General features: G+C 45.5%; 1 protein-coding gene and 1 pseudogene across 1 annotated transcript in view; one reads left to right on the plus strand and one right to left on the minus strand.

Annotated features, from left to right (window-relative positions):
- The window catches only part of Wdr93 (WD repeat domain 93), a 39,733-nt gene that overhangs the window by 2,249 nt on the left and 11,333 nt on the right, over window positions 1–26,151 (plus strand). Inside the window, exons 3-16 of the mRNA XM_051149447.1 lie at window positions 1,071–1,135; window positions 4,063–4,141; window positions 7,080–7,195; window positions 8,484–8,522; window positions 10,342–10,377; window positions 11,529–11,613; window positions 14,341–14,512; window positions 16,466–16,536; window positions 17,011–17,097; window positions 18,127–18,246; window positions 19,119–19,332; window positions 22,249–22,312; window positions 23,421–23,577; window positions 23,901–24,105. Coding sequence (XP_051005404.1) covers window positions 1,071–1,135; window positions 4,063–4,141; window positions 7,080–7,195; window positions 8,484–8,522; window positions 10,342–10,377; window positions 11,529–11,613; window positions 14,341–14,512; window positions 16,466–16,536; window positions 17,011–17,097; window positions 18,127–18,246; window positions 19,119–19,332; window positions 22,249–22,312; window positions 23,421–23,577; window positions 23,901–24,105 — 1,510 coding nt within the window. The remainder of the gene's footprint in view (window positions 1–1,070; window positions 1,136–4,062; window positions 4,142–7,079; window positions 7,196–8,483; window positions 8,523–10,341; window positions 10,378–11,528; window positions 11,614–14,340; window positions 14,513–16,465; window positions 16,537–17,010; window positions 17,098–18,126; window positions 18,247–19,118; window positions 19,333–22,248; window positions 22,313–23,420; window positions 23,578–23,900; window positions 24,106–26,151) is intronic.
- Window positions 1,473–1,741, minus strand: LOC127192338 (ubiquitin-like protein 5; annotated as a pseudogene).

Consider the following 26,151-nt stretch of genomic DNA (forward strand, 5'->3'; position numbering starts at 1 on the left):
GAATGAGGTGCTCAGGGAATATGAGCTGAAGTACATTTGAGCACCCACTGATTTGACATATCTGGAGGAGATCTTTGTTTTTTGTTTGTTTTTTTTTTCTTTTTTGGTTTTTCTAGACAGGGTTTCTCTGTGTAGTTTTGGCTGTCCTAGACTTGCTTTGTAGGCCAGGCTGGCCTCAAATTTACAGCAATCCGCCTGCCTCTGCCTTCCAAGTGATGGGATTAAAGGCATACGCCACCACGCCCAGCTTCTGTGTTACCTTCTTTTGATGAATTTGAAAGTAGACTGCCTTGGTGTCCTTGTACAGTCAGTGTCATGGGCTAGCTCTCCCATGAATCTTTATTAAGATGGACTAGAATTTCACCCAGAGTGAGCTAAATGCCTTTATGTGATCTGGCTCTATCATGGGTGAAAGGACAGGTTATAAGTAACTAGGAGGCAGCCGGGCGTGGTGGCGCACACCTTTAATCCCAGCACTCGGGAGGCAGAGACAGGCAGATCACTGTGAGTTCGAGGCCAGCCTGGTCTACAAGCGAGTCCAGAACAGCCAGGGCTACACAGAGAGACCCCGTCTCAAACAAAAACAAAAACAAACAAAACAAAACAAAAAGTACCCAGGAGGCAGTGACAATCACATCCTGACTTCAACAGAGTTAACCGCACAGGAGCCTCGTGGGTTAAGCAGGTGGAAAGGTGAAAGGCGATCCTTTCTCTCAAATGAGCACAAATGAACACAGCACGTTCACAGCAAACAGCTGTGCCAGTGTAAGAAGTGTGGGGTGATGGCCAGGGTAGGTGGCTGGGAATGGACTGCCATGGCTGCTGTGCTTATAGGAGACTTCCAGAAGATGTGGGCAACACTAGCTAAGTAGGAGGGGACTGGGAAGAGGAACAAACTGAATATTTCAAAGTAAGGTGGAGGAAGGCTGGGAGAGCAAAAGCAGCACAGGCCACGCGTGGGGGTGGGGGTGGGGCGCTGTAAAGCATGGGCAGGGTTAGGGTTAGAGTCAGAGACTACGCCCAGCCCTGCCTGGCTCCCAGGTCTCACGGCTCTTGTTCTTCGGTTTCAGGTATTGTGAGATTGTTTTACTTGTATAAGGACAGCCTTTTTCTCATCAAAGCCATCAATGAAATGGTGAGTTCCTGTTCTCTCACCTTTAGCTGGAGAACATCAAGCAACACAAAGCATACTCCTGATAAAAGGCTTGTATCCAGGATGTATGCAGCTGCCGCAAATCAAAACTGTACTAAAACAAACAGGGCTGAGAGGGCTCAGTGGATAAAGGTGCTTGCTGCAAAACCTGATGACCAGTGGCCTGAGTTCATTTCTTAGTATGTATATGGTGGAAGGAGAGAACAGAGACCCAATAATTGTCCTCTGACCTACACACACACACACTTTTAAAATTGCTTTTTCCAGCATTGAACTTTTTATTCATGAGAATTGTTTAAAAAGGACATCGTACTAGTTGTCACCAGAGGGAAGGAAAGGAAGGCAGGGTGGGGCAAGGTGGGGGAATTCCCCTCATTTGGTAATAAGGCCCCAGGTTCATCCCATTGTGGATTTCATAATTTCCAGAGATATATGGTCCTTAAAAATCATGTTCCATTTTTAAAGACTGATCTTATTCTAGTAGGTACCAGGCTGCACCGCTGTCCGTTTCTTCCGGTCCAGGATGGTGTCAGCGTTGCACTTGATGTGCACTTTCTTTTCCAGACAGTCGTTGTAAACCATCTCCATTGTTGTGGCTGGAACTTTAATCTTCTGAACCTACCAGTGCCCCAACCTCTGCTAATTTAAAATTTTTCTTTTAATAATAACTGTCCTAGATTTTTTTAATCTATTTGGCTTTCTGGTCCAGGTGGTGAGATGGGGGCTGCCACAGAATACAGTGTAGAAATAGCAGTGATGCAGGTGGATCACTGTGAGTTCAAGGCCAGCCTGGTCTACAAAGCAGGTCCAGGACACCCAAGGCTACACAGAGAGACCTTGTCTTGAAAAAAAAAAAAAGAAAAAGAAAAAAGAAAAAAACAAAGAAAGAAATGGCAGTGACTAACTAGAACTGCTCAAGGATGAGGAGACAAAGAAGGGAGCAGGCTCTTTGGAGGAACAAGGGAATGAATCCCATGCTAGGGAAGAATCCAGTGACGTTGTAACTATTTTACAATCACCAGAAATTGTTGCCTGGAAAATGCCAGCTGCTATGGCAGCCCGTTGATGCTTGCAGGGCCCAGTGAAGCTCTTGGACATTCACAACAGTCAATGAGATGAGAGGAAACTTTTGTCTAGGGACATGTATAATAAGGCAAGGACATCCCTTCTCACTGAGGGATGTGATGGGCTGTCACCAGTTCCCAGAGAGCCTTAAAACACGGCCATAAAAATGCCCACGGCACAACAGGAGTTAAAGGATGCAAATGCAGGGACTGGAGAGATGGCTGAAGAGTGAGAGTGCCTGCTGCCTGCGATCCAGCTCCTCCAGCACCATGTCTGCCTGCACGCTGCCATGTTTCCCGGCATGGCGATAATGGACTAAACCTCTGAAACTGTAAGGCAGCCCCAGTTAAATGTTTCCCTTTATAAGAGTTGCCATGGTCAGGGTGTCTCCTCACAAGACTGAAACCCTAACTGAGACCCTGTGTCTTAGTGAGCTTAGAACTCACTATGTAGACCAGGCCATCCTTGAACTTATCAAGATCCACCTGCCTCTGCCTCTGCGTATTAGCTTTACTTAGGAATTAATAATTTGCACATAAATAGTTATTTATTGGGCTTTTTGGAATGATTATTAATAATTAATATTGGCTAATATTATTAGTAATGCCAACAGGGTTTGGAAGGTAATAAAAACTAAAATTGTGATGCCACAATGTAATATCATGATGCCACAGTGGAGCTGTCACAATGTCACAATGCAGCACTATGGTAGCACAGTGGCGGTTTGTAGGCTCACAATGCCATATGGTTACAGTGCACTCTAGTGCATTATGATCTTACAGTGCAGTAACAGTGAGGTCACAGTGCAGCACTGCGATGTCTTAAAGAAGCATTTTGATGACACAATTGCAAATTGTCCAATGCAGCACTGTGACTGCACAGTTAAGCAATGTGATGTTGTTTTGAGGCAATATGATGTCACAGTGGGATTTATGATGTCACAATACATTGTGGTGACAAATTTGAACATTGCAATGGCACAGTGCAGAATTATGATGTCTAAATGCAAAGCTGTGATAGCACAGTGAGCCGTTATGAGAGCACAAAGCAGTATTGGTGTGACGCAATGAAGCATGATGATGCCACAGAGTAGCATTCTGAAGGCGCAGTGTAGCACTGTGACGTCTCAGTGAAACATTCTGATGACACAATAGGGCATTATCTTGCCACTGTGGTGGCATAGGGCAGTATTTTGTCAGCACATGGAGCATTGTGACATCACAAGCAGCATTAAAGATTTTTAGAATAGAGACTTGTGATGTCACAGTGCAGCATGGTGATGTGTTGGCACAGTTCAGCATTTTGAGGTAATGGTGCTGCGCTGTGATGTCACAATTGAACATTTTAATGTCACAGTGAAGCTATGCTATAGCACAATGGAGCATTATGATGGCCACATGGGGGAATTCAGTATGCCACTTTCTTTTGAAAATCTCTGTCATAAGACTAGCCACCTTACTTTGTTAGTAATTCCCAAGCTCCTTCAAGGTGTAGCATACCCACTCCTCATCCTCTCTCAGCCGGCCCCAAATCGGAAGAGCTTTTAGTACAAGGTTACGCCCAGCCTCTGCTAAGTCCAGATAAGCACCAGCTTTCACCATTATAGAACTTACTTTGACTCAGCTGAATAATCGACTTTAGGTTTCCAAACCAGATCTGGTGGCATTCCATGACCCATGAGGAGTTAAGTCTTAGCAAGTTCCATCTCTTCACATACCATCGTGTCCAGTTCCTGTACAAGATAGGAAATGTGACTCCTGTCCTGGAGTGAGCCACGGGAGCACCTGCCATATGCTCCTCCCTGTTAGCCCACAGCACTCACTGTTGGCATCTCTTCTTTTCAGGATGACGCCAGCAAGCAAAGCACCTGTATAAAGATGGAAATCTCTCAGAGTGGGGATTACGCAGCGTTCCTCCTCCAAGGCAAGGTCACCCAAAAGCTGTGAGAGCAGTTCAGATTTGTGTCTCTTCCAGACTTTCACTATAAAGCTTTTAAAATAACTTTAGATTTAGACATGTGTGGTGGTACATACCTGTAATCCTAGCACCAGGGAGGCCCAGAATCATGTGTATACGGCTACATAGTCTCAAAAACCAAAAACAAACAAAAGAAATAACTTTCAATATAAAGAACAGCAAGGGGGTGTGGTGGTGCACGCCTTTAATCCCAGCACTCAGGGAGGCAGAGGCAGGCAGATCTCTGAGTTCGAGGCCAGTCTGGTCTACAAAGTGAGTCCAGGACAGCCAAAGCTACACAGAGAAACCCTGTCTCAAAAAATCCAAACCAGGACTGGAGAGATGGCTCAGAGGTTAAGAGGCTGCTCTTCCAAAGGTCATGAGTTCAACTCCCAGCAACCACATGGTGGCTCACAACCATCTATAATGAAATCTGGTATCCTCTTCTGGCATGCAGTCATTACATGCAGAAAGAACACTGTATACATAATAAATAAATAAATCTTTAAAAAAAACAAAATAAAACAGAACAAAAACAAAAAAAAAAAAAAAAACCAAAAAAAAAAAAAACCCAAAACACACACACACACACACACACACACACACACACACACACATACACACACACACACACACACACACACACACACACACACACAGAAAAAACCCGAGCAAGGACTGGAGAGATGACTCATGTGCTAAGAGCACTGGCTACTCTTCTAGAGGGCAAGGATTTGGTACCAACACCCACATGATGGTTCACAATCGTCTGTAACTGCAGTTCCAGGGGATCCAACGTCCTCTCCTGGGCACTGCATGCAGGTGGTATACAGACAGACATGGAGGCAAAAGATCCATATGCAGAAAATAAATCTTTTAAAAAACAGGAGAGTAGCAAAGCCTCTGCATTCCTCTGCATTCCTCACTGATACCTACCTTTAACCTGATGGTGTGGGTGTGGAAACAAACCCAACAACAGTGATACTGTTTCACTAACTAACCCTGCTGGCCAGATTTCCCATCACTTCAACTTTTTTTTTCCTTGCTATTTTTTTCCTTTGGTGCTTTAGGCAAGGATACATTGAGTCATATGTCACCCTAGTGTACTTTTAGTGTACTTTTGGGACAGCTTCTTGGTTATTACTTGGTTTCTATTATCTTGACTTCTTCCCCCCCCCCCCAGGAGAACCAAAAAGATAGCTTGTGGCATGCCCTTCACTTCAGTTTGTCTGCCTTTTTTTTTTTTTTTTTTTTCTTGTGGTTCACACAAGGCTGAGGATTTAGGGGGAAATGAGCACAGGACAGCCACTGTCTCAAGAATTGTATGGTCCCAAGCTGACTCTCTTTTGCTGGTATTAGCCTAGATCACAGGAGTCTTTAGGCTGGTTCCAAAATCCTGTGCTCAAGCAATTCTGCCTCAACCTCCAGAGTTGTCACTCCAGGTCTACACTGCCATGCCTAGATTAGTTTTTATCCTTTTCATCCTCTGTGAGGAGCAACTCACTAAGTCCAGACAATGAAGAAAGTGATTTAGGTGTCTCCTGGAGGCAGGAGAATCAAAGATTATTTGGACATATGTTAAAATCACTGTTATAATTATTAGACATTTTTGGAGAAACACTTTGAGAAGATACAGATATCTTAGTTCTCCTTGAAGTTTTACCCACAAGTCTTAGCACCTGTTATCCCATCTTGCCAGCTGCAGTTATGCCTGTGTCAACAGAACGTACTTGATTCAAATGTTTGGTAGCTTGATTTTCAGCATTTAAATATTTGGATATATTTTATTTGAGCCTGGGTCTATACTTTGTCTCCAAAGGCCCCTCAAATGCTTGAGGAAGATAGATATTTCATAGTGCCTTTTGTATCAAAGGTCATGTTAGGGGCTAAAGAGATGACTCAGTGGCTAAAAGTGCTGGTTACTCTTCCAGAGGGCCCAGGTTTGACCCCAGCATTAATATGGCAGCTACCAACCATATATAATCCTAGTTCCTAATGCCCTGTTCTGACTCCAGGGGTCACCAAGCACATACACGATATACAAATACACATGCAGACAAAATGCTCATGTGTTCATGTTCTTGGGCTGACATGACAAAGCACCACAGTGTGGGTAGCTAAAAATGATAATCTTTATTCCCTCATGGTTCTGGGCCCCAGAAGTGTGAAATTAAAGTGTCCAGATGATTGTATTTTTAATGGAACACTGAGGCAGGATCCCTTCCATGGGAGAGCAGCCTTTCCCACCTGGGTCAGTTTTCAGAGCAAGAGCCCAGCCTGTTCTTGTGATGAGAGATGGTCCCATAGCCTCCCACAGGTCATCATCTCAAATGTTGGTCAGAAGAATTCTTTGGGGCCTGTCCTTTGCCCTAAGCCTCTCTTACTATGCTTACATGTGCCACCTTCCTCCCCTAGGTGGCAATGTCAACTCTAGGGCAGAATGTCAGTAGAACTGACTATTTGCAACTTAGAAAACATGAGCTTAAAGGCAAAAGATTTATACGATCTGAAGAGGGAAGAATGGGAGGAAACAGGGGAAGGGCTAACAATCGAGATGTAATATGAATAAAATAATAAAATGGAAAAAAAAGAAAGAAAACATGAGCTTTGGCAAAGATAAGACGTTTGATTAAAAATTCAGTTGTGTCAGTGTTGTGGGAGAAGCCCCCGATTCCGTTAGGTAGCAGTAGCCTATGGGGTCAGCTCTCCATGCGGACATTGCTTCGTAAGTGAGAGTTTGCAACGACCATTGCTTCAGTTTATGGCAGCCCCTCTTCCACAGGCGCCTGTTGCAGAGGCTCTGGGCCTCCAGGCCAGCACTTCTGAGAAGACAGACATTCTTCAGCCTAAACTTGCCACTTGCTAGCAGTTACTCAATGCCTGTGTGTTGGATTTCTCAATGCAGGAGCTGGGGATACTTGGCTGGAAGTATATAAGTTGCCCAAGGAGATTTGGCTAAAGGAAGTGGAGCACCCCCAATCAGCTGTAAATCAGAAGAAAAAAACCAAACAGCTGCAACTGGTAGGAAACACCTTCTTTTTCAATCAACACTTTTTCTCTCCACCCTTAGCCCAAATCTAGCCTGAATTCTCCATGGACCTAGCAAGGCCACTCGAGGTTTGACTGATGGCAACAAGATCAGTGGACTGTCTCCAATAGATAAATATTAGTAATTAGAGAGGTCTTGAGTAGCCAGAGGTTCGGTGTCTCGCTCCATTTGGACTTACAGTCCCTAAGACTGACCCAGACCATTTCCTGTGGGAGGGGAGTGCCTTTTATTCTGATTCCTGCCTCACAGATAACTTTCCCCTCTCCTGGTCTGAAGTGATTCATGGATGTCTTGAGTTCTGCTACGTTCCCAGAGTCTGTCATGCCCTTTGTTTGTCTTAGTATGTAGCAACTTAACTATTTCAAGTGGCTTGAGACCTAATTCCTCAGTAAAGATTAAAGCTTATTTTACTTATGTATATAACATGCATGTATTAGTTTTCATTTTAAGAAAAACTAATATTAATCGAGCACCTCATTTAAAAAATATTGTGTTAGACCAGGCAGGGGCGGTGCACGCCTTTAATCACAGCAGATGGGAGGCAGAGGCAGCTGGATCTTTGTGAGTTCAAGGGCAGCCTGGTCTACATAGTGAGTTCCAGGATAGCCAGAGCTACATAGTGAGAGACCCTGACAATATATCCATGTGCAGGAACGTCACATGGTGCTCTCTATATATGTGTCAATTTAAAAAAGAAAAAGAGGGCCCTGGAGATAGCTTGGTGGGTAAAGGCACATGCTGCCAAGCTGGACAACCTGAATTTAACCCCTGAGACCCACATGGCAGGAGTGAACTGACTCCCACAAGTTGTCCTCTGATTTCAGCAAGCAAACCATGGCACACACAAGGCTCCCTTTCACAAATAAGTAAAAGTAAATTAATATATCAATTAAACATTAATATTTAATAAATTTTTTATTTTAATATATTAAAAATTAATTTAAAATATAATAAAAAGAAATCCTCATTTCAACTTTCTTTAATGTTGATTTTTCATAATTGTACCCTAACTGATCCACTCACCCCTACACCCCTAACCATGAAGTACATCATTTTTCTCAAACTGCAGTTAAAGGCCCTGAAGAGTAGGGCTCATGTCTTGAAACCCTACAGGCTAGATATTGGTCCCCCATGTGTACTCCAGGACTTCACTTCCTAAAAGAGGAACTGGGTCAGGGGGAGAAAGAACATCTCTGAAGATATCAGGGGTCAGGAACACGCAGCAAACCTATTGAACTCATTTCCTCCTTTTCCCCTCAGAGTACTCCTGACTCTGCTGTTACAGAAAATGTAGAAATGGTAAGAAACTTTAAAGACATTCTCCAGAGACGTAAGTTACTTTTGAAAGGTTTGTGCTTATAAGTGAAAAGTGAGTTAACCATCAGGGACGCTGGTAAAATGTCCTTCTGGGGTCCCTGCTCCCAGTCTCTCTTGTGTCTTACAACGATTGGAGATAGCCTCAGATCATGTCTCCTGAGGCAGGGTTATCTGAAGCTAAGGAAGCTGAAACTCCAGCCCCATCACTGACAAAGCCCCTCCCAAGGTCGCGTCAGGGGCCTGGGTGATACAGTTACATCATCTTTTAGTTTTGTAAAATTTGCAGAAATAATATTGTTTAATCACCATCACTTGAATGGTGTTAGAATGACTGTGGGCATTTTGTGTTGGTAACTTTATGGGCTTTTTTTTTTTTTTTTTTTTTTGAGGCAGGCTGTCCATATAGCCCACACTGGCCTCAAACTAGTAGTCTTCCGCTGCCTCCCAGCGCTGGGATTCCAGACACACACTGCCATGCCATGGTTTTATTCTTTCCCTTAAAGAGGACCCTGTGAAGCCCGGCTTTGCCTCTGGCACTGTAACAGTGCAGTCCACCAAGACAGGTGAACTGCCACTTTCACCTTGGAGTGCTTAGGGGAATGGAGCAGACTTCATGTCCTGGGGGTCAGGGAACACACCCTTTCCTGAGGTCTACCAGAGGAGCCACAAACATCTGAAATGGAGTTCTCATGCTAGAGAACTGCATGCTCAAGCTACACAAATAACACATGGCAGCATCACTCTGCGGCGACGTAGCTGAGCAGTAGCTTCTTGTATTAGTGTGGTCGTTACTGCTATGATAAATACTACTCAAGGCACCTTGGGGAGGAAAGGGGTTATTTCATCTTATGCGTCCATGTCACAGTCCATCATTGGGGAAGCCAGGATGAAGGCTCAGGTCAGGGACCTGGAGGCAGTAACTGAAGCCAAGACCTCAGAGGAAAGCTGCTTACTGGCTCCCTCTTCCCTGCTAAGCCACCTTTTTTTTTGCGCAACCCAGAACCACCTGCTCAGGGTGGCACCGCCCACAGTGGGCTGGACCCTCTCACATCAATCATTAATGAAGAAAATGCTTCATACACTTGCATCCAGACCAATCGGATCGAGGTATTTTCTCAACTGAAGTTCCCTCATCCCAGATGACTCCTTGCTTGTGTCAAATTGGCAAAACAAAGCAAAAACAAAAACACCTAGCCAGCATAGACATGTTACATAACCTGTGCTGGCTGTTTGGTAGTGATTTTCTATACAGACCAACAGACGTGTGCACACGCACACACTAACCCTCCGTCACAGGTATAAGCCTGTGGGCCTGGCTTACTGTCTGTGTGTGGCTTTGTCTGCATGGTTTCTGCTGTCAGGATCTGCTAGCCTTCCCTGTAAGGTGACCTGGACCTTTCCTCCCTCTTAGGTGTAAGTCTTAAGGTCTTATGTAGCAGCAAACATTTTTAGTATGTTTTCAACTTCTGTGCTTTTCATTGCATTGTCTTTTAATGTTTTGAGCCAGTTTGGGTGATAATTCATTTTATTTGGGCAGTCTACTTTATCAAGATATGTGTGAATGAGCCAGGTGATTGGGGTGCACGCCTTTAATCCCAGCACTCACGGAGGCACAGGCAGGTGAATCTCTATAAGTTTGAAGCCAGCTTGATTTACAGAGTGAGTTTCAGGACAGCCAAGGCTACACAAGGAAACCCTGTCTTAAAAAGAGAAAAACAGCTCAGTATGTGTGAATATTTCCTTTTTTTTTTTTCTTTCTATTTCCTATTCCTATTCATAACATTTATTTATTTATTTTCAGAGCTTGGGACCACGTCTAAGCCCTTGTGCAACCCAGGTAAGGGCCTTATCACCAAGCTAGCTCCAGCCCTCTGTTTTTAAAGTTGATTTTTCACAGACCTAGCTTGCTGGTTTCAGTTTGCTAACATTTTATTGAATTTTTTGCAGTGTAACACCCTTCAACTTTGTTGAGTCTTGCTTTATGCCCAAATTGCGATTTACATTGCTAAATGCATTTGAAAAGATCATAAGTTCTGCTTATTTTAGCCAAATTATTTAAATCCTCTGCATCCTTATTGCTTTTCTTCCTATATCCATATTATATTTTACTCACATTTCTATGGGCTTGGTCCTATCATCCCTTGAAAGAGGAGTCTCTGAGACTGTATCTGCTCTCTCACTTCTTGAGTTTTTTGTTTGTATATTTTGAAACCCTGTTATTAGATGCCTAGCGGTTTGGGAAGCTATGTTTTCAGATATTTTAACATTACTCATGTATGTACTCTTTGGTCCCTGGTAGTAGTCTTTGTTCTGACTGGAATCTAAGGCAGACATTAGTGTTAGCCATCCCAGCTTTCTGTGAGTTATTTTCAGTTGATATATTCTAGTTTTAATACTTTTAAAACATGTTTATTAATATTTAAGCTGAAAATTGAAGAGGTGTGTGTGTGTGTGTGTGTGTGTGTGGGCGTGTGTGTGTGTGTGTGGGCGTGTGGGTGTGTGTGTGTGTTTGATACAACATCTCTCTGTAGTTAAAGCTGATTTTAGACTTGCCCTATAGCCCATAATGGTCTTAAACTCACAATCCTGCTATCTTAGTCTAACAAGTGCTGGCTTAAATGGAGTTTCATTTTGACAACATATAGTTGAATTTTGTATTTTTATTAGATGAGTGTCTTTCTTATTTTGTGCTTGATGCATTTATTCACACTTAGTAAATATTGGTGATAACATAGGGATATGAAAACAAATGAATTCCACCTAGCAATCAGAACTGATGTATCTATCTTTTAAGTATAGCGTTTAGACCATTTACATTTAATGTTGTTATTGGCAATTTTGAGTTTAAGTCTACCATCTTTCTATTCCATTTTTACTTGCTCCATTAATTTTTCTTCCTTTTCTTGCCACCCTTAAGAATGGTTATTTTTAATAATTATATATAATCTCTTTTGTGAGCTTATTGGCTGTGCTTTTCCCTCATTTTAGGACTTAAACATTTGTTTTAAAAGTGATATTAAGTTGAGTTCTCCAGTTTATTTAATGAAGATTAAACCACCTAAGCCCATAGCAGGTAAGTAAGAGGTAGCACTTTTCCCTTTGCTGTTGATTTCCCCATCTTTTTCCTTGCTAACCTTACCCTACATTCCTGTTTTCTTGCTTATTAGCAGTAATGTAATCTAATTAAATGCATAATTCTAAGGGGAATTTTATTTTAAACTCAGAGGCTCTAGGACTAAAACACAAAAGAAAACAAGATATTAGGAGAATTTAGTTAGCAGAATTAGAGGTCGAAGAGAGAGATCATTTCTAACTGTTTGGATGCATCATGGTTGCATCCCCATCCATGATGGTCTGTGTACATCATCATTACCAAACATGGAGAGCAGAAAGGTAAATTTCCTTCATTGTAGAAGTTGGAGGTCTACCAAGAGCACATGGAAGGAAACCACAGTAGAGTATGTTAAGTGCATGGATTGTACGTACATTAGTTTGTTGAAAAGTTACAGTTATTCTGAGAAGATGAATCTGCTGAGTGTGGGGGCGCACACCTTTAATCCCAGCACTTGGGAGGCAGAAGCAGGTGGATCTCTATGAGTTCAAAGATGAACCTGTAATCCCAGCACTTGGGGAGGCAGAGGCAGGAGGATCATGAGTTTAAGGTCATCCTCTGTTACATCGTGAGTTTCAGGACAACCTGAGCTATGTGAAACCGTGTCTCAAAAAGCAAAAGCTGAGTGAATAGCAGAAGCATCAATGAAATATAGAAATACAAATGGATATAAGTAATTATCAATCAGAAAAATAGATGAATGAAACAGAAGGAAAGTATCTGAGTATAAAGCAATGAGCCAGGTATATTGGAGGTGACATTACAAAGACTGACTCTTTAATAAGTTGGTTGTCCATGTTGAGACAAAAACCTGAGCCTTGTCTCACACCATATGCAAAACCAAATTCCAGAAGTCAATATAGAAGGGGAAAAAAAAACCTTTTAGAAAATTTAATTTCTAGATAGGGAAATATCCTTTAAAAGAAACATTTATTTTAAATTCACTATGTATATGTCTATATAATGTAGGTATGTTCATGTGTGAGTGCATGTACCCATGAAATCCAGAAGGTGTTGAATTCCCTGGAGTTACAGTGGCTGGAAACTGCCTAGTGTGGACACTAGGAGATGAGCTCTAGTCTTCTACAGAAGCAGCATGTGATCTGAACCTCTGAGCCATCTCTATAGCCCTAGAAAAGACTTTATACCACACACATGCACACGCATACACACAAAGACACACAAATATAATAACAGGAAAACTGGGGAAGTTTGACTACCTTAAAATTTAAAACTTTCAAGTTGTGCATGGTGGCGATGTAACCCAGCCCTCAAGAAGCAACCTCTGCTTTGAGGCCAGATTATGCTACAAAGTGAATCCACTGACAGCTTGGGCTATATACATGAGACAGAAACAACCACAATAAAGCACAAAACAACAACAACAACAGCAAACAATCCAGAGAGCATCTAATAATCCAGGTGCATCATGAGAGAATGGAGAGAGGCTGGGGCTGGGGCCTAGTTGGTAGAGGCTTGCCCAGCCTGTGACCCAGCATTTGTACCTCTATGTGAAGAGATAATCCATACCTGTTTGCCTAGCTAAAGGCCTGCGGAACTTCCTGGGGTGTGGAATTTTCAGTGTTAAACCTGAGAAACTGTAGAGAAAACTGGTATAGATAGATTGTAGGTGGATGGATAGATAGAGTTGTAAGCAAATACATACCAAGAAACATGTATAAGAATAGTGGTGGCCTGGGACATGGCTCAGTAGGTAAAGTACCTTCCGCATAAGCATGATCACCTGAGTTCAGATGCCCAGAAACCACATAAAGAGTGTGCTAGAGCCAGGCGGTGATGGTATGTGCCTGTGCCTTTAATCCTAGCACTTGGGAGGCAGAGGCAGATGGATCTCTGTGAATTCAAGGCCAGCCTGGTATGCAGAGAGAGTTACAGGACAGTGAGGCTAGAAAAAGAAATCCTGTCTCAAAAAACAACAAAATGTAGGAGGGGTGTGCCCATAACCCCAGAACTGGGAGGGAATGGGGGGGGGGGAGACAGATGGATCTCTGAAGCTTGTTGTTCATTCAGCTTAGCTTAATCAATTAACTTCAGATTCAGTGAGAGACCCTGACTCAAAAAATAAAGCTACAGAGTGATTAAGGAAAGACACTTGGCATCCCTCTGGCCTTCACACATACCTGTAGCAACAAGTAAGCATGTACACATGAATGGCAGTAGTGGGTTACTGTGAGAGTGATTGCCTACTGTGCAAGAGATCCTGGGTTTATTCCTGGCTCTAGAAAGCAGAGGAGGGTCTGTGGATTTGGGGAATGCTAGATTACTGGGAACAAGAGTGACAGGGAAGGTAACCGCTAGATGCTGCACAAGTCCCCAGGGGAGGAAGGAGTGGGAACAACAGCTGCAGTGATGGTCATCGCCATGGAGAGACGGCAACGTTGTCCTAAGACCTTAGCACATCCTGGGCATCTCCTTGGCCCTTTTGCAGAAAACACGAGGTGCTGGGCTGGAGGTGTAGAGAGCGAGAACAGCTGCCTCTGCCTGGGCTGAGCCTGTGCAGTGAGGGAGAGGGTGGCCAGAGTTGGGCCCCTGGCTCCCTGGACCCCTGGACCCACAGACTCACTGTGGACCAAGAATGGGTTTCTGAGGTAGGGCTTCTGAAGGAAGCAGGGGGCACCAGCAAAGGGAAACGGGATTTCATTGAATCCTGGGATCTCTTTAACCTAGGCACCACATTTAAAAGCCCCTTGGAAATCTTTTCCAAGTTAGAGGACTACTGTGGGCTAGGCTCTGGGCAGAATCACTTCATCAAGGATGTGCAGTGGGAGCAACACATGGAGATCTTCTCTGCCTCCTACAAGAAGTACCTGGAAGGGGAGTGGGAAGAGGAGCCACTCAGGTGAGCCTGAAGGAGGAGGCCACCCAGGTGAGCCTGAGGGAGGAGGCCCACTCAGGTGAGCCTGAGGGAGGAGGCCACCCAGGTGAGCCTGAGGGAGGAGGCCCACTCAGGTGAGCCTGAGGGAGGAGGCCCACCCAGGTGAGCCTGAGGGAAGAGGCCCACCCAGAGGAGCAGAGGGAGGAGGCCCACTAGGTAAGCCTGAGGGAGGTGCTTCCTGAAGAACCTCAGAGCTGCTGCTGGCTCAACACTCCCTGGACCCAAGCAAGCATCCTGGATTAAGTCCCTCTAAAAACCTCTTCCAAACTTGAGAGAATTTCAGTAGATTTTTAAAAGTTGTTTTTTAATTTTACTCAATTAGTTTTTAATTTTATGTATGTGAGTTTCGCCTACATGTATGTCTATGCACTATGTGCATGCAGTGCCCAAGGAGATCAGAAGAGGGCCTGGGATCCCCTGGAACTGCAGCTACAGACAGTTGTAAGCCATCCTGTAGGTGCTGGGAGTTGAACTGCTGTAGAAGAGCAGCTAGTGCTCATAACCACTGATCCATTTCTCTAGCCCCAGCAGATTCCTGTAAAATGCTCTGTGGAGAGTGATTAAATATAGCTAGAATGAAGGCCAGTATCTAGAGCTTTGAAGGAGCAATAGCTGTACAGCTCAGTTGAATACTGTCTAATATGCCCAAAGCCCGTGTTTAAAGTCGAGCACTACAGATGTGGGAAAAGAAGCAGGGCCACATACCTGTGAAGATGAGAAATAGTTTACTTCAGATTCATGTATGACATCTTCTCTATTTTTCCCTGATTTAAAAAAAGCAAATAGCACGCTGAGAGAAGATAACACAAAAAGGAAATAAGTTACCACTGTTAGGGACATTTTCCTCCATTTTCTTCTTGCTGTTTTGCAGTGCTGGGATCTAACCAGGGCCCAGGCATGCCAGACAGGATCTCTACTGCTGAGCACCACCCCAGCCTCTCCCTGTCTTTCTAACTATGATGTCTTGTCGTCTAGGTCTGTAGTTAGAAGTAACACCCCGGTCAGCACATAGGCCTCATTATCCTATGTTCTGATAAGAACTGAGCCCAGTGCCTGAAGTAGCAAGGGTCAGCTTGCCTCAAAGCTGTGCAGTTCTCTGGGGCATTGTTTCCGCATGAGAAGTAAGACCGCTCACCTTGCTCTCAAGTGGATCTTGAATGTCTTCACATCAGGACATGGAATCTGAAGGCTTAGTCTTTTTTTTTTTTTTTTTTTTTAAAGATTTATTTATTATTATGTACACAGTGCTCTGTCTGCATGTACATCTACAGGCCAGAAGAGGGCACCAGATCTCACTGTAGATGGTTGTGAGCCACCATGTGGTTGCTGGGAATTGAACTCAGAGCCTCTGGAAGAGCAGACAGTGCTCTTAACCTCTGAGCCATCTCTCTAGCCCCTGAAGGCTAAGTCTTAATGGCAGCCCTTTATTGTGAACTGAGACCCTAGCCTGGCTTCGTGGTATCCAAGTCATTCCTACTGCCCAGCAAGCTATTTAGGGACCTCAGGAATTATCCACTGAGGAATACCATGAGAATCATCAAGCATGCCCTATATGGACCAGTTTATCAATACACTTTGAGATTTGTGACCCCCTGTTGAGAAAGCATTTATGCAATGTCACCCATGTCTGGCTTTTAAGGGATCTCCTCTGAGGATAGAAGTAGCTTCCTAAAGTGGAAAGTGGAATCTCCTTAGGCTGGGCTCCACCCTATACCCTGCTGGCCTCTGAAGTGACCCACTCAGCATGGTCTTCATCTGTGTCCAAAGTCTGTGTGGTCCCTCAGCCCCAGAAGCTAGAATGTGACTGTCATGGGTCCTGGGAGGCCCACTAGCCATTTCTGGTCTTAATTCCATATTGTGCCAGATCTCTTCTTGTCCAGGGGTCTGTGTGACTTGACTCCTATCTGTCCTTCCCAGCATGGCCACCTTCCATTTCATCTATACTAACTGCTTAACCACAACACCAGTGGATGTCAAGAGCTCTTCAGGTAAATGAGAGTGGGAGCGTGGTGGCTGGGCGAGGGGAGATGTGCTGCATGGCAGCTCTTGCATGGTGGGACCAAGCAAAGGTGGAATCCAGCTGCAGCTGTAGCTTGGCAGTGTGTGTTTGATCTGTGTCCCTGAGCTTAGTTCCCTTAAGATGGAAGCCACACAGTTTCAGGGAGGGGCTGCCCTAGAGGGGCAAGTGAGCACATGTCGGATGCTACTTCTGGTTATGAATGCACTTTAGAGTAACAGTCAGACAAACTCTGACATCCAAGTGGATAATGACCTCTCCAGAAGATGTAAACACAGCCAAAGGGCAGCTGTACCCTAGGAACACCCTCCCAGGAGGTCCCAAACTGCTCTTCCCTGGAAGGTCCCCTTTCTGCTGAGCAGATCACTCCAGGCAGTACACTCACCACACAAACCAAAGGCTACCTGATACCTGATAATGCCCTTTCTTCTGTCCCCACCTCCAGGAGGAGCCTGTATCCTTGGCATACACTGGACCGGAGGCCACAACTTCTTCCTCTATGCACTGAACAAAATTCTGAAGGATAAAACTGGTACTTTCTTTTTGAGACAAGGTTTCTCTGTGTAACCTTGGCTGTCCTGGACTCACTTTGTAGACCAGGCTGGCCTCGAACTCACAGATATCCACCTGCCTCTGCCTCCCAGAGTGCTGGGATTACAGGCGTGTGCCACCACGCCTGGCTAAAACAGGTACCTTAACTGCCACGACTGATACAGTGTCTCAGCTCAGGATTCTGAGAAGAGAAGCAGTGTGCTCCGTGGTGTTCATGGGCTGTCCCTGAGTTGTCATGTTTCTTGTGACAGTACCCAGAGTCAAGTGCACAGACCCACAGAACCTACTGTAAAAGGAGCATAAGCATGGTTCTGAAGGCCAGTACTAGTCTCGGCCCAGTGTGTGAGAAATGTGCAATTTCAAGCTGGTTGCTTTACCTCCCAATTTTCATTTCTTTGAAACACGACTAAGTCTCTGTACATTACTGTCTGCTGAGTGTATTGGCCATAAATAGCAAAATCCATAGGGTTCAACACAGGGGCACCCTTTGAAGTTACAATGCAGGTGGCAACTGTTGCCAGAGGCAACCATGGACGCAGCCCCACATGCCATCCACTCAGGATGAGGCCTGAGTGGCACCTCTAGTTTGCTTTGACACTGTGCTTTAGAAGTCAGGTTAAGAATGCATGAAGAAGGCAGTGCTTTCCTCTAACCCCGTCCCAGGCGGCCTGGCTTCTAATCTCCTCTTGTCTACTAAGGCACTTGCTTATGTGCCTCAGTTTTATCTGTGAGATGGGCTTCTAACAGGACCTGCTGCATAGAGTTCATAAATGAAATGCTACGGTGTCCTGAGAGTGCCCACAAATGGCCACTGAACGTTAGCTGTGGCTTATTTGGCTCTGGGAAAGGAGGGCAGCACTGAAGAGAGAGGTGGAGAGTCTAGACAAGGAGCCCCCAGTGCCCAGCCCCCAGGCTAAACAGACCAGTCTGGGCCTTAGACTCCCCAGGTGGAGGTGCTGGGCAGGGCAGGGTCTGCAGCGGAGCCTGGCAAATGATCTCCTCTCTCCAGACTACGAGAATGTGTGGCCCTGCGCTGCACCCATTGTGATATCTCAGACCAGCAGCTTCTCCTCCTTCCTGGCCCTTGCCTGCGAGGATGGTGTGCTCATTCTGTGGGACCTGGCCCAAGGTGAGTTAGTTCCCCATTGCACTGCTCAGCTGAGGAGCTTGGGAGTTCCTGCAGTGGCTTCATGTCCCCAGTCCTCCTGAGGCAGCTGGGCCTGCTCTCCCCTTCTTTGTTCCTGGGGCACACGGCTGAGCTTCTCTTGGCCCTGTGCTCGCTGAGAGCTTGCTCTGTGCCCAGCAGTGCACCAGCCTTCGCCTTTCTTGTTACACTGCAGGGAAGATAAGTCTTCTAGCATAGCCAGAGAGATCCTGCAGCCTCCGCCCCTGCTCTCAAAAAAGGCAGGTCTTGAGGACTGCTCTGCCCCCAACGCCAGTCAACAGGAACTCTGCTGGTGTTCGTACTGAGAGACCTGGGAAGTGGTCAAAGTGAGACCAGCAGCTGTTCTGGGTGGGCAACCCTGTGGCTGGGGCCCAGCTTCCTGGTCCAGCTTGGCAGAAGCAGAGATGGTGACACCTGAGGGGACCCACTAGCCAGACTTCCAACAGGGGATGCATGAATCAGCAGTGACTGTCAGCCCCTTGCCAACAGCTGGCTTCCATTTCAGCAGGAGGGTATTAGTAGATTCTTGTTTGACAGCCCACACACATATAGTTTCTAAGGCCGCATCTGCATACCGTGCATCCCATGGGCCGCTGTAGGTCAGCTGGGCTGCCTTGTACATACCTCCATCCCACTGCTGTCTCTTCCTCCTTCCCTCTTTAGTCTTGGTCCGCCTTCCCCCAACTCCTCTCTAGGCACAAGCCTCTCAATGGCCATGAGCTTTCCCCTCGCAGAGGCTACACATTGCTTGGTGTGGTCCTTGACGTGCCCCCCCCCCCCACTTCCTGGTCACAGAACTAGAACCCATGGCTTCTGCCTCATCTTTTTCTCCCCAGGATTTCTCTTTGGGGTCATTGCTCTGCCTGAGGGGTGTTTCTGCCAAAGTATTCACTTCCTACGGTTCTTCCTGGTGCACAAAGGACAGAATGTGTATCCTGAAGGCCCGGTGAAATCTGAAATCATGTGTGTAGTGCTGTGCACGAATGCTTCGCTACACCTGGTGACAGCCAGCGGGACCAGAGGACCCACCAGCAAGGTGCTTGTTGAGAGGTCAGTGGCTTAGGGACAGCACACGGGGATAATCTACCAGACAGACAAGGCCATTCCATAGGAAAGACTGACACACTCTGACTTGAGTCCACCCCACAGCCAGCACACTCCTGGCCTGAGCACAGCAGCACGTGTGTAGGGAGAGTTCTCTAGAAAAACCATACTGTTTCTATGGCATATGATCATAGAGAGGCTCAGTTCTCCCAAGGTAACTTTCACCAGTTTCCCCAGAGATTTGTTTTGTTTTGCTTTGCTTTCTTTCTTTTTTCTTTTCTTTCCTTCTCTTTTTTTGTTTTGTTGTGTTTTGGGTATTTTTTTTGCGGGGCGGGGGGTTGTTGTTGTTTTGTTTTTTGACACAGGGTTTCTCTGTGTAGCCATGGCTGTCCTGGACTCACTTTGTAGACTAGGATGGCCTTGAACTCACAGAGATCCACCTGCCTCTGTCTCCTGAGTGCTGGGATTAAAGGTGTGTGCTACCACCATCTATCTTTCCCCAAAGATCTTTTAAATTAAAAAAATAAAATAAAATAAAATAAGGCCAGGAACGGTGGTATCCACCTTTAATCTTAGCACCCAGGAAGCAAAGGAGTTCCACGCCAACCAGAGGTACATAGTGAGACTCTGTCTCAAAAATGTTTTTAAATCTTATATGCATGTCAGTAAATCCATACAGAGTATATGTGCAGGGATGATGGATAAACTTCCTGTGCCCAGCAGAAACCAATTATCTCCAATTCCCTCAGGAACTGATCATAGCTTCCTCCCTCCTCCCTGAAGGCTGTTAACTGTCAAAGGCTACATATCAAACAAGCCCCAATATTAGTGGCTGCAGAACCAGTTCTTCAACATAACCCCCATGTCTGTAATCAGCCACATCGGGTCTCCACCGGCTTTACCTAGCTTGTACAAGGGCTGGCAGGCCACTGATGGCTCAGTCAGGGCTAAAGCCAAGGGTAGCTTCTCTCTCACTCCTGGAAGCAGCAGGCTGTTGGTTGCCTTCCTCCTGATCCCTCCTGCTGGCTTCCTCACATGCTGGTCTAGGGATTCCCAGCACCACGAGAAGGCAACAGTAAAGCACCAATGCTTGCCAGCTTCTCTTTTGTTGAAGTCTGCTAATGTCCTACTGGAGAAGCACATGCGTTGGCCACACCCATATCCAAGCAGTGGATATTGCTTTTTTAGTTTTTAAAAAAGGTTTATTTTGGGTTGGAGAGATGGCTCAGAGGTTAAGAGCACTGGCTGTTCCAAAGGTCCTGAGTTCAATTCCCAGCAACCATGTGGTGGTTCACAAACATCTGTAATGTGATCTGGTGCCCTCTTCTGGCCTGCAGGTGTAGCAGGCAGAACACTGTATAAATAATAAATAAATACTTTTTTAAAAGATTTATTTTTATTTAATGTGCATGAGTGTTTGTCCCAGTATATATTTGCTTGCCACGTGCATGCAGTGCCTACAGAGGACAAAAAAGGATATCAGATGCCCTGAACTTGGAGTGACATGCTGTTGTTAGCTAGCACATAGGTGCTGAGACCCCAACTTAAGTCCCTTGGAAGAACAGCAAGTGGCCTTAATCACTGACCCCTTTCTACAGCATTAGTTTTTATGAGAATTGATGCTAAATGTTTTTTGTTTGTTTTCAGTTTCCACACTATTTTCCTGTTTTTTTTTTTTTTTGATTTTTCGAGACAGGGTTTCTCTGTGTAGCCTTGGCCATCCTGGACTCACTTTGTAGACCAGGCTGGTCTCGAACTCACAGCGATCCGCCTGCCTCTGCCTCCCGAGTGCTGGGATTAAAGGCGCCAACTATTTTCCTTTTTTAAAAAAAATGGTTTTTCAAGACAAGGTTTCTCTGTGTAACAGTCCTGCCTGTCGTAGCACACACCTTTAATCTCAGCATTCAGGAGGCAGAGGCTGGTGGATCTCTTGAGTTCAAGGCCAGCCTGGTCTATAGAATGAGTTCTAGGACAGCCGGGGCTACACAGAGGAACCCTATCTAAAAACAAAAACAAAATAAAACAAACAAACAAACAAACAAAAACTAACCACCTATGTATGATTTTGCTTCTAAACAATGCATTTATTAAGTTGGTGTATTTAGGAAACGTATGACTGGAACTGTATTCTATGAACCTCCAATTTGTTTTCTCTTTATTGTATTCTAATTTGCTTTGTAACTTCGACTGCGAAAGCTGTGTATGTTGGTAAGTGTGCCTCAAGTTCAGTTTCTATTGTGTATTGTAGTCTGCTACTTAAACAGCTTCCTGCTGGTAAGCATCTGCGCAGCTGGCTGGTTGGTTGGTTGGTTGGTTGGTTGGTTGGTTGGTTGGCTGGTTGGTTGGATGGCTGGATGGCTGGTTGGTTGGTTGGTTGGTTGGTTGGTTGATTGGTTGGTTAGCTGGCTAGTTGGTTGGCTGCCTGGCTGGTTGGTTGGTTGGCTGGCTGGCTGGCTGGCTGGCTGGCTGGCTGGTTGGTTGGTTGGTTGGTTGGTTGGTTGGTTGGCTAGTTGGTTGGTTGGTTGGTTGGTTGGTTGGATGGTTGGTTGGCTAGTTAGTTGGTTGGTTGGTTGGTTGGTTGGTTGGTTGGTTGGCTAGTTGGCTGGCTGGCTGGCTGGCTGGTTGGTTAGTTGGCTGGCTGGCTGGCTGGCTGGTTGGTTGGTTGGTTGGTTGGCTGGCTGGCTGGCTGGTTGGTTAGTTGGCTGGCTGGCTGGCTGGCTGGTTGGTTGGTTGGTTGGTTGGCTGGCTGGCTGGCTGGTTGGTTGGCAGGTTGGTTGATTGGTTGTTCTTTGCTACTATAAATGATCTCTTTACATATCTATTGATACACATCAAGAGTTTCTCTAGGATAAATATCTAGGAGAAGACAGTAAATGTTTGAAACCTTTACAAAAGGAGAATGCCCCTTTTTGTGCCCCACAGTTCTTTGAAACATGTGGAAGAATCCATCTGTGAAGTGGCCCCAGTCCCAGCTCTGCCTGGCATGGTAGGTTCCCAGTCCTTGTTCCTCTCCCTTCATTAAATACTTGCTGCCAGCCTACTGTGTACTAAGTATTGGTTTTGCTTTTGTGTCTCTGGATATAAAAGAGAAACTCCAAGGCTGGGGGTAGTGCTCAGCAGTAGAGTAAATGTTAGCATGCCCTGGACTCAATCCCAAGCACAACTAAATAGTAACAGATCAAAGAGAAAGTCCCCACCCTTATGGTGCTCACATTTCATCAGGAGACAAATCACCACACAGCTGCCTCGGAACACAAGAAAGGCTGTGACAGAATCTGTAATGGATGCATAGCGCAGAGTAGGGGTCACCTGATGCAGAAGTTGCAGAGGGGAGGGCAGTGTGACCAGAGAGGACAGCAGATCCAGAGCTGTTGAGACAGTATCAAAAGGAAGCACCCAGAGTTCAAGGATGTAGGTATGAAGAGGGGAGAAGCACAGCCTTCGTATGCTGGCATAAGGATGCAGACGTATCTCTTCTTCATAAGACCTACAGCTTGGAGAGGTGGGAACAGGGAACATCATCTTCCAAGTGGGGCAGGACCCCGCATGCTGGGCTGCCTCTGGATGCAGTTGAGGGAAAGAAAGGCATCATGGCTGATCTGCCACACTCTGCTGACTCCCTAATCCTTTCCAGGCCTATGATGGAGACAGGCTAGAGAGAAAGTCTGGGATTCCTGACATGGTTTGGCAGAGGAAGAGGCCCCATGGGGCTCCAGGAGGCTTTTAGAATACACAAATCCACAAATGTCCATTGGTGCCTCCCAGTGCTTAGAGAGCAGTGCTCAAAGCTAAGGTCCTGTCAGGAGATGAGCAGACCTGAGAGACAAGTCCAGGAGAACAAGTGCACAAAGCCACAGAGACGGACCTCAGAGGCATGCGAGAGAGGCCCAAAAGCTCAGGGCTAACAGTGAGGGCATGAGAGCAGCACCCCAGACTGAGAACCAGACTTTTCCTTGTGGCAACAAGTGTGTGTCCAAAGTGGGACAGATGGCAGGAGGTGAGAAGAGGGGTCCTGAATCAGGGTCCCATGGTGGCCTCTTCCCTCTGCCTTTCTGTGAGAGCCAAGTCTGAGAAAAGATCTCTTTCCTTCCCAGGTACTAATCTTTTCCAGCAACCATTCTGTGAGCCTTATGGATGTGGCCAAGGCTGAAGTCATCTGTGCCTTTGCATCCCCTATATACCACCAACAGGGGATGTCCTGGAAACCACTGTTTGTTGTGTCTCCACACCATCCATGTTTTCTGCTTCATGGTATGAATATGAGGGCAGCTACGCAGTGCTAGGGTCTATTACATTCTTCCCTGACTTTTCCTGACCACTCACAAAAGCATGGCGACACTTCTCAGTCATCTCCTTGCTCCCTTCTGTCCCAGGCCAAAAGATGCTGCAGCCTGGTTCCCACATGCTCTTTGATACAATGCTGTCAAGGTATTTTTGTTCTCCATAATTAAGTAATTCCGTCCCAGCTCAAGCCAGATAGGCTGGCCTCTACACAGAGAACAGTCCCATACCCCAAGGGCCCCAACCCCATGGAGAAAGCAGTTACTGATCATAGTGGTCTCCTCTCCTCACAGGAACCCATCCAGATGGTGGTGCCACAGATACTGAAGATGCCAAGAATACCTCGAATTCTGTTTTCTACTTTAATTTTGAGGATTACCCACTCCTGAAAGATATATCCAAAAATTGCACCATTTCTCAAAAGGACCTGGAAAGTAACCAGGCCTTCCCCCAGGTGCTGCCACTGGAGAAAAGATGTGAGCAGTTCCTCCAGAAGAGGTAAGAGCCCTCTCATCACATGGGGCTGTGTCTGGGTGAGCCATCACTGGGTGTGGTTTGCAGTTAAGAGCCTTTCCATAGCCGGGCACAGTGGCACACTCTGTAATCCCAGCACTCAAGGAGGCAGAGGCAGGCAGAGCTCTGTGAGTTCCAAGCCAGCCTGGTCTACAAAGTGAGTCTAGGACAGCCAAGGCTACACAAAGAAACCCTGTCTCAAAAAAATAAAAAAACCAAACAACAACAACAACAACAAAAAGAGCCTTTCCATACTTAAACTGCTAACTAAAGGATTTTACCATGTGCACCACCCTACCAGGTTCTGTGAGCTCCACGCCAATGAAAGACCCTCAAAAAACAATGTGGAGGCTGGAGAGATGGCTCACCAGTTAAGAGAAGTGCTGCTCTTCCAGAGGACCCAAGTTCTTCCCAGCACTTACATGGTAGCTCACAGCCATCCTGGAACTAGAGTTGCAGGAGGTTTGACACCTTCTTCTGGCCTTCCCCAGCCCCAAGCATGCACATGCATGCAGGCGAAACACCTATATGTCAGGGTTAGTGGGACCAAAGTCAAAATTGAGAACTGTAATAAGCCTAGAGGAAAACACTTCTCACAAAGGAGCCTTGAATGCATTTTACAGGGAGTTTTTAGTTGTTATTTTTTGTTTTTAGATTTATTTTTTACTATTAGTACAGTATTCTGCCTGCATGTGTGCCTACAGGCCAGAAGAGGGCACCAAATCTCATTATTGATGTTTGTGACCCACCATGTGGTTGTGGGGAATTGAACTCAGGACTTCTGAAATAACAGTGCTCTTAACCTGGAGCCATCTTTCCAGCCCCTACAGGGAATTTTTTAAAGGCAAAGAACACAAGAAAACTATATCCTGGTTGGCAGTTGCAGAGGGAAGTAAAGCAAGCAAGCAGTTTAACAGAAGCCAAAAACATGCAGTTGGCTGGGCATTTCAACGCCAGGTTTCTAGAACAGGGTTGAGTACTTTCCCATGGGGCTTTTCACAGCAAGGGGGCAGAAAAAGAGGGTTTTGTTTCAGGTTGAGCCAAAAATGGCTCCTGCTGAGACAAGACAGAGAAGCATTTGAGCTGTCGCACTATACACATGAAATTAAATAATTTTTTAAAATGTATCTTTAAAATAAACAAAGTGAGGGGCTGGAGAGATGGTTCAGTGGTTAAAAGCACTGACTATTCTTACAGAGGACCTGGGTTCAATTCCCAGAACCTGCATGCAGTTCACCACTGTTTGTAATTCCAAAATCTGACACCCTCATTCAAACAGACAGGCACGCATGCAAAACACCAAGGCACATAAAATTATAAACAAATAAAGAAGGTGAATGGCCCTTGAAGAGTGTGTGTTTATGCCCATGCACTTGTATGAACACATACACATACTTGTGTACCACATACAAAAATAGAAGAAAGGAAAAGGAGGGGAGAGAGAAGAGAAAGAAGGAAGGAAGGAAGGGAGGAGTGAGTGTTTTACTCAATTTTCCTGCTGTGACTCTCTCCCCGCCCCAGCCCCCTGTGGATTACTATATACCATTATAACAGGTTCAGCCAACTCAGTTTCTCATTTTGAAAATTAAAATGTTTTGTTGGGGCCAGGAATGTGTATGCCGGTCAAGTGCTCTAGCACTGAGCCACATCCCCACCTCCCTTTGTATTATAATAACTGCATTTTAATTCTTTGAGAATTTCATAGATATATGTAATATATTTTAATCACATCCATCCTCCACTGCCTTTCTCCACATCCTTTCAGACCCTCAAACACATTCCCTTCCAAGTTTATCTACTTTGTCATTGGCTTTTTTAAACCCACCCACGTCCAGTTAGTGCGCTCATATGCACATTAGTGTGGAGCCATTATTAGGACATGGCTACATCCTTGAAGAAACATGGCTTTCCCTCCCATGGTAGCCATCAACTGCCAGGAGCTTCTCAGATAAGGGTGGCTTCCCGGACCCTTTCTCATCTGCACTGCAATGCTGATGGCTTGCTGTGTGTAGCTCTTGTGTGTGTAAATAG

The sequence above is a fragment of the Acomys russatus genome, chromosome 7 (assembly GCF_903995435.1).
Source record: "Acomys russatus chromosome 7, mAcoRus1.1, whole genome shotgun sequence".
In the NCBI taxonomy this organism is placed as follows: domain Eukaryota; kingdom Metazoa; phylum Chordata; class Mammalia; order Rodentia; family Muridae; genus Acomys; species Acomys russatus.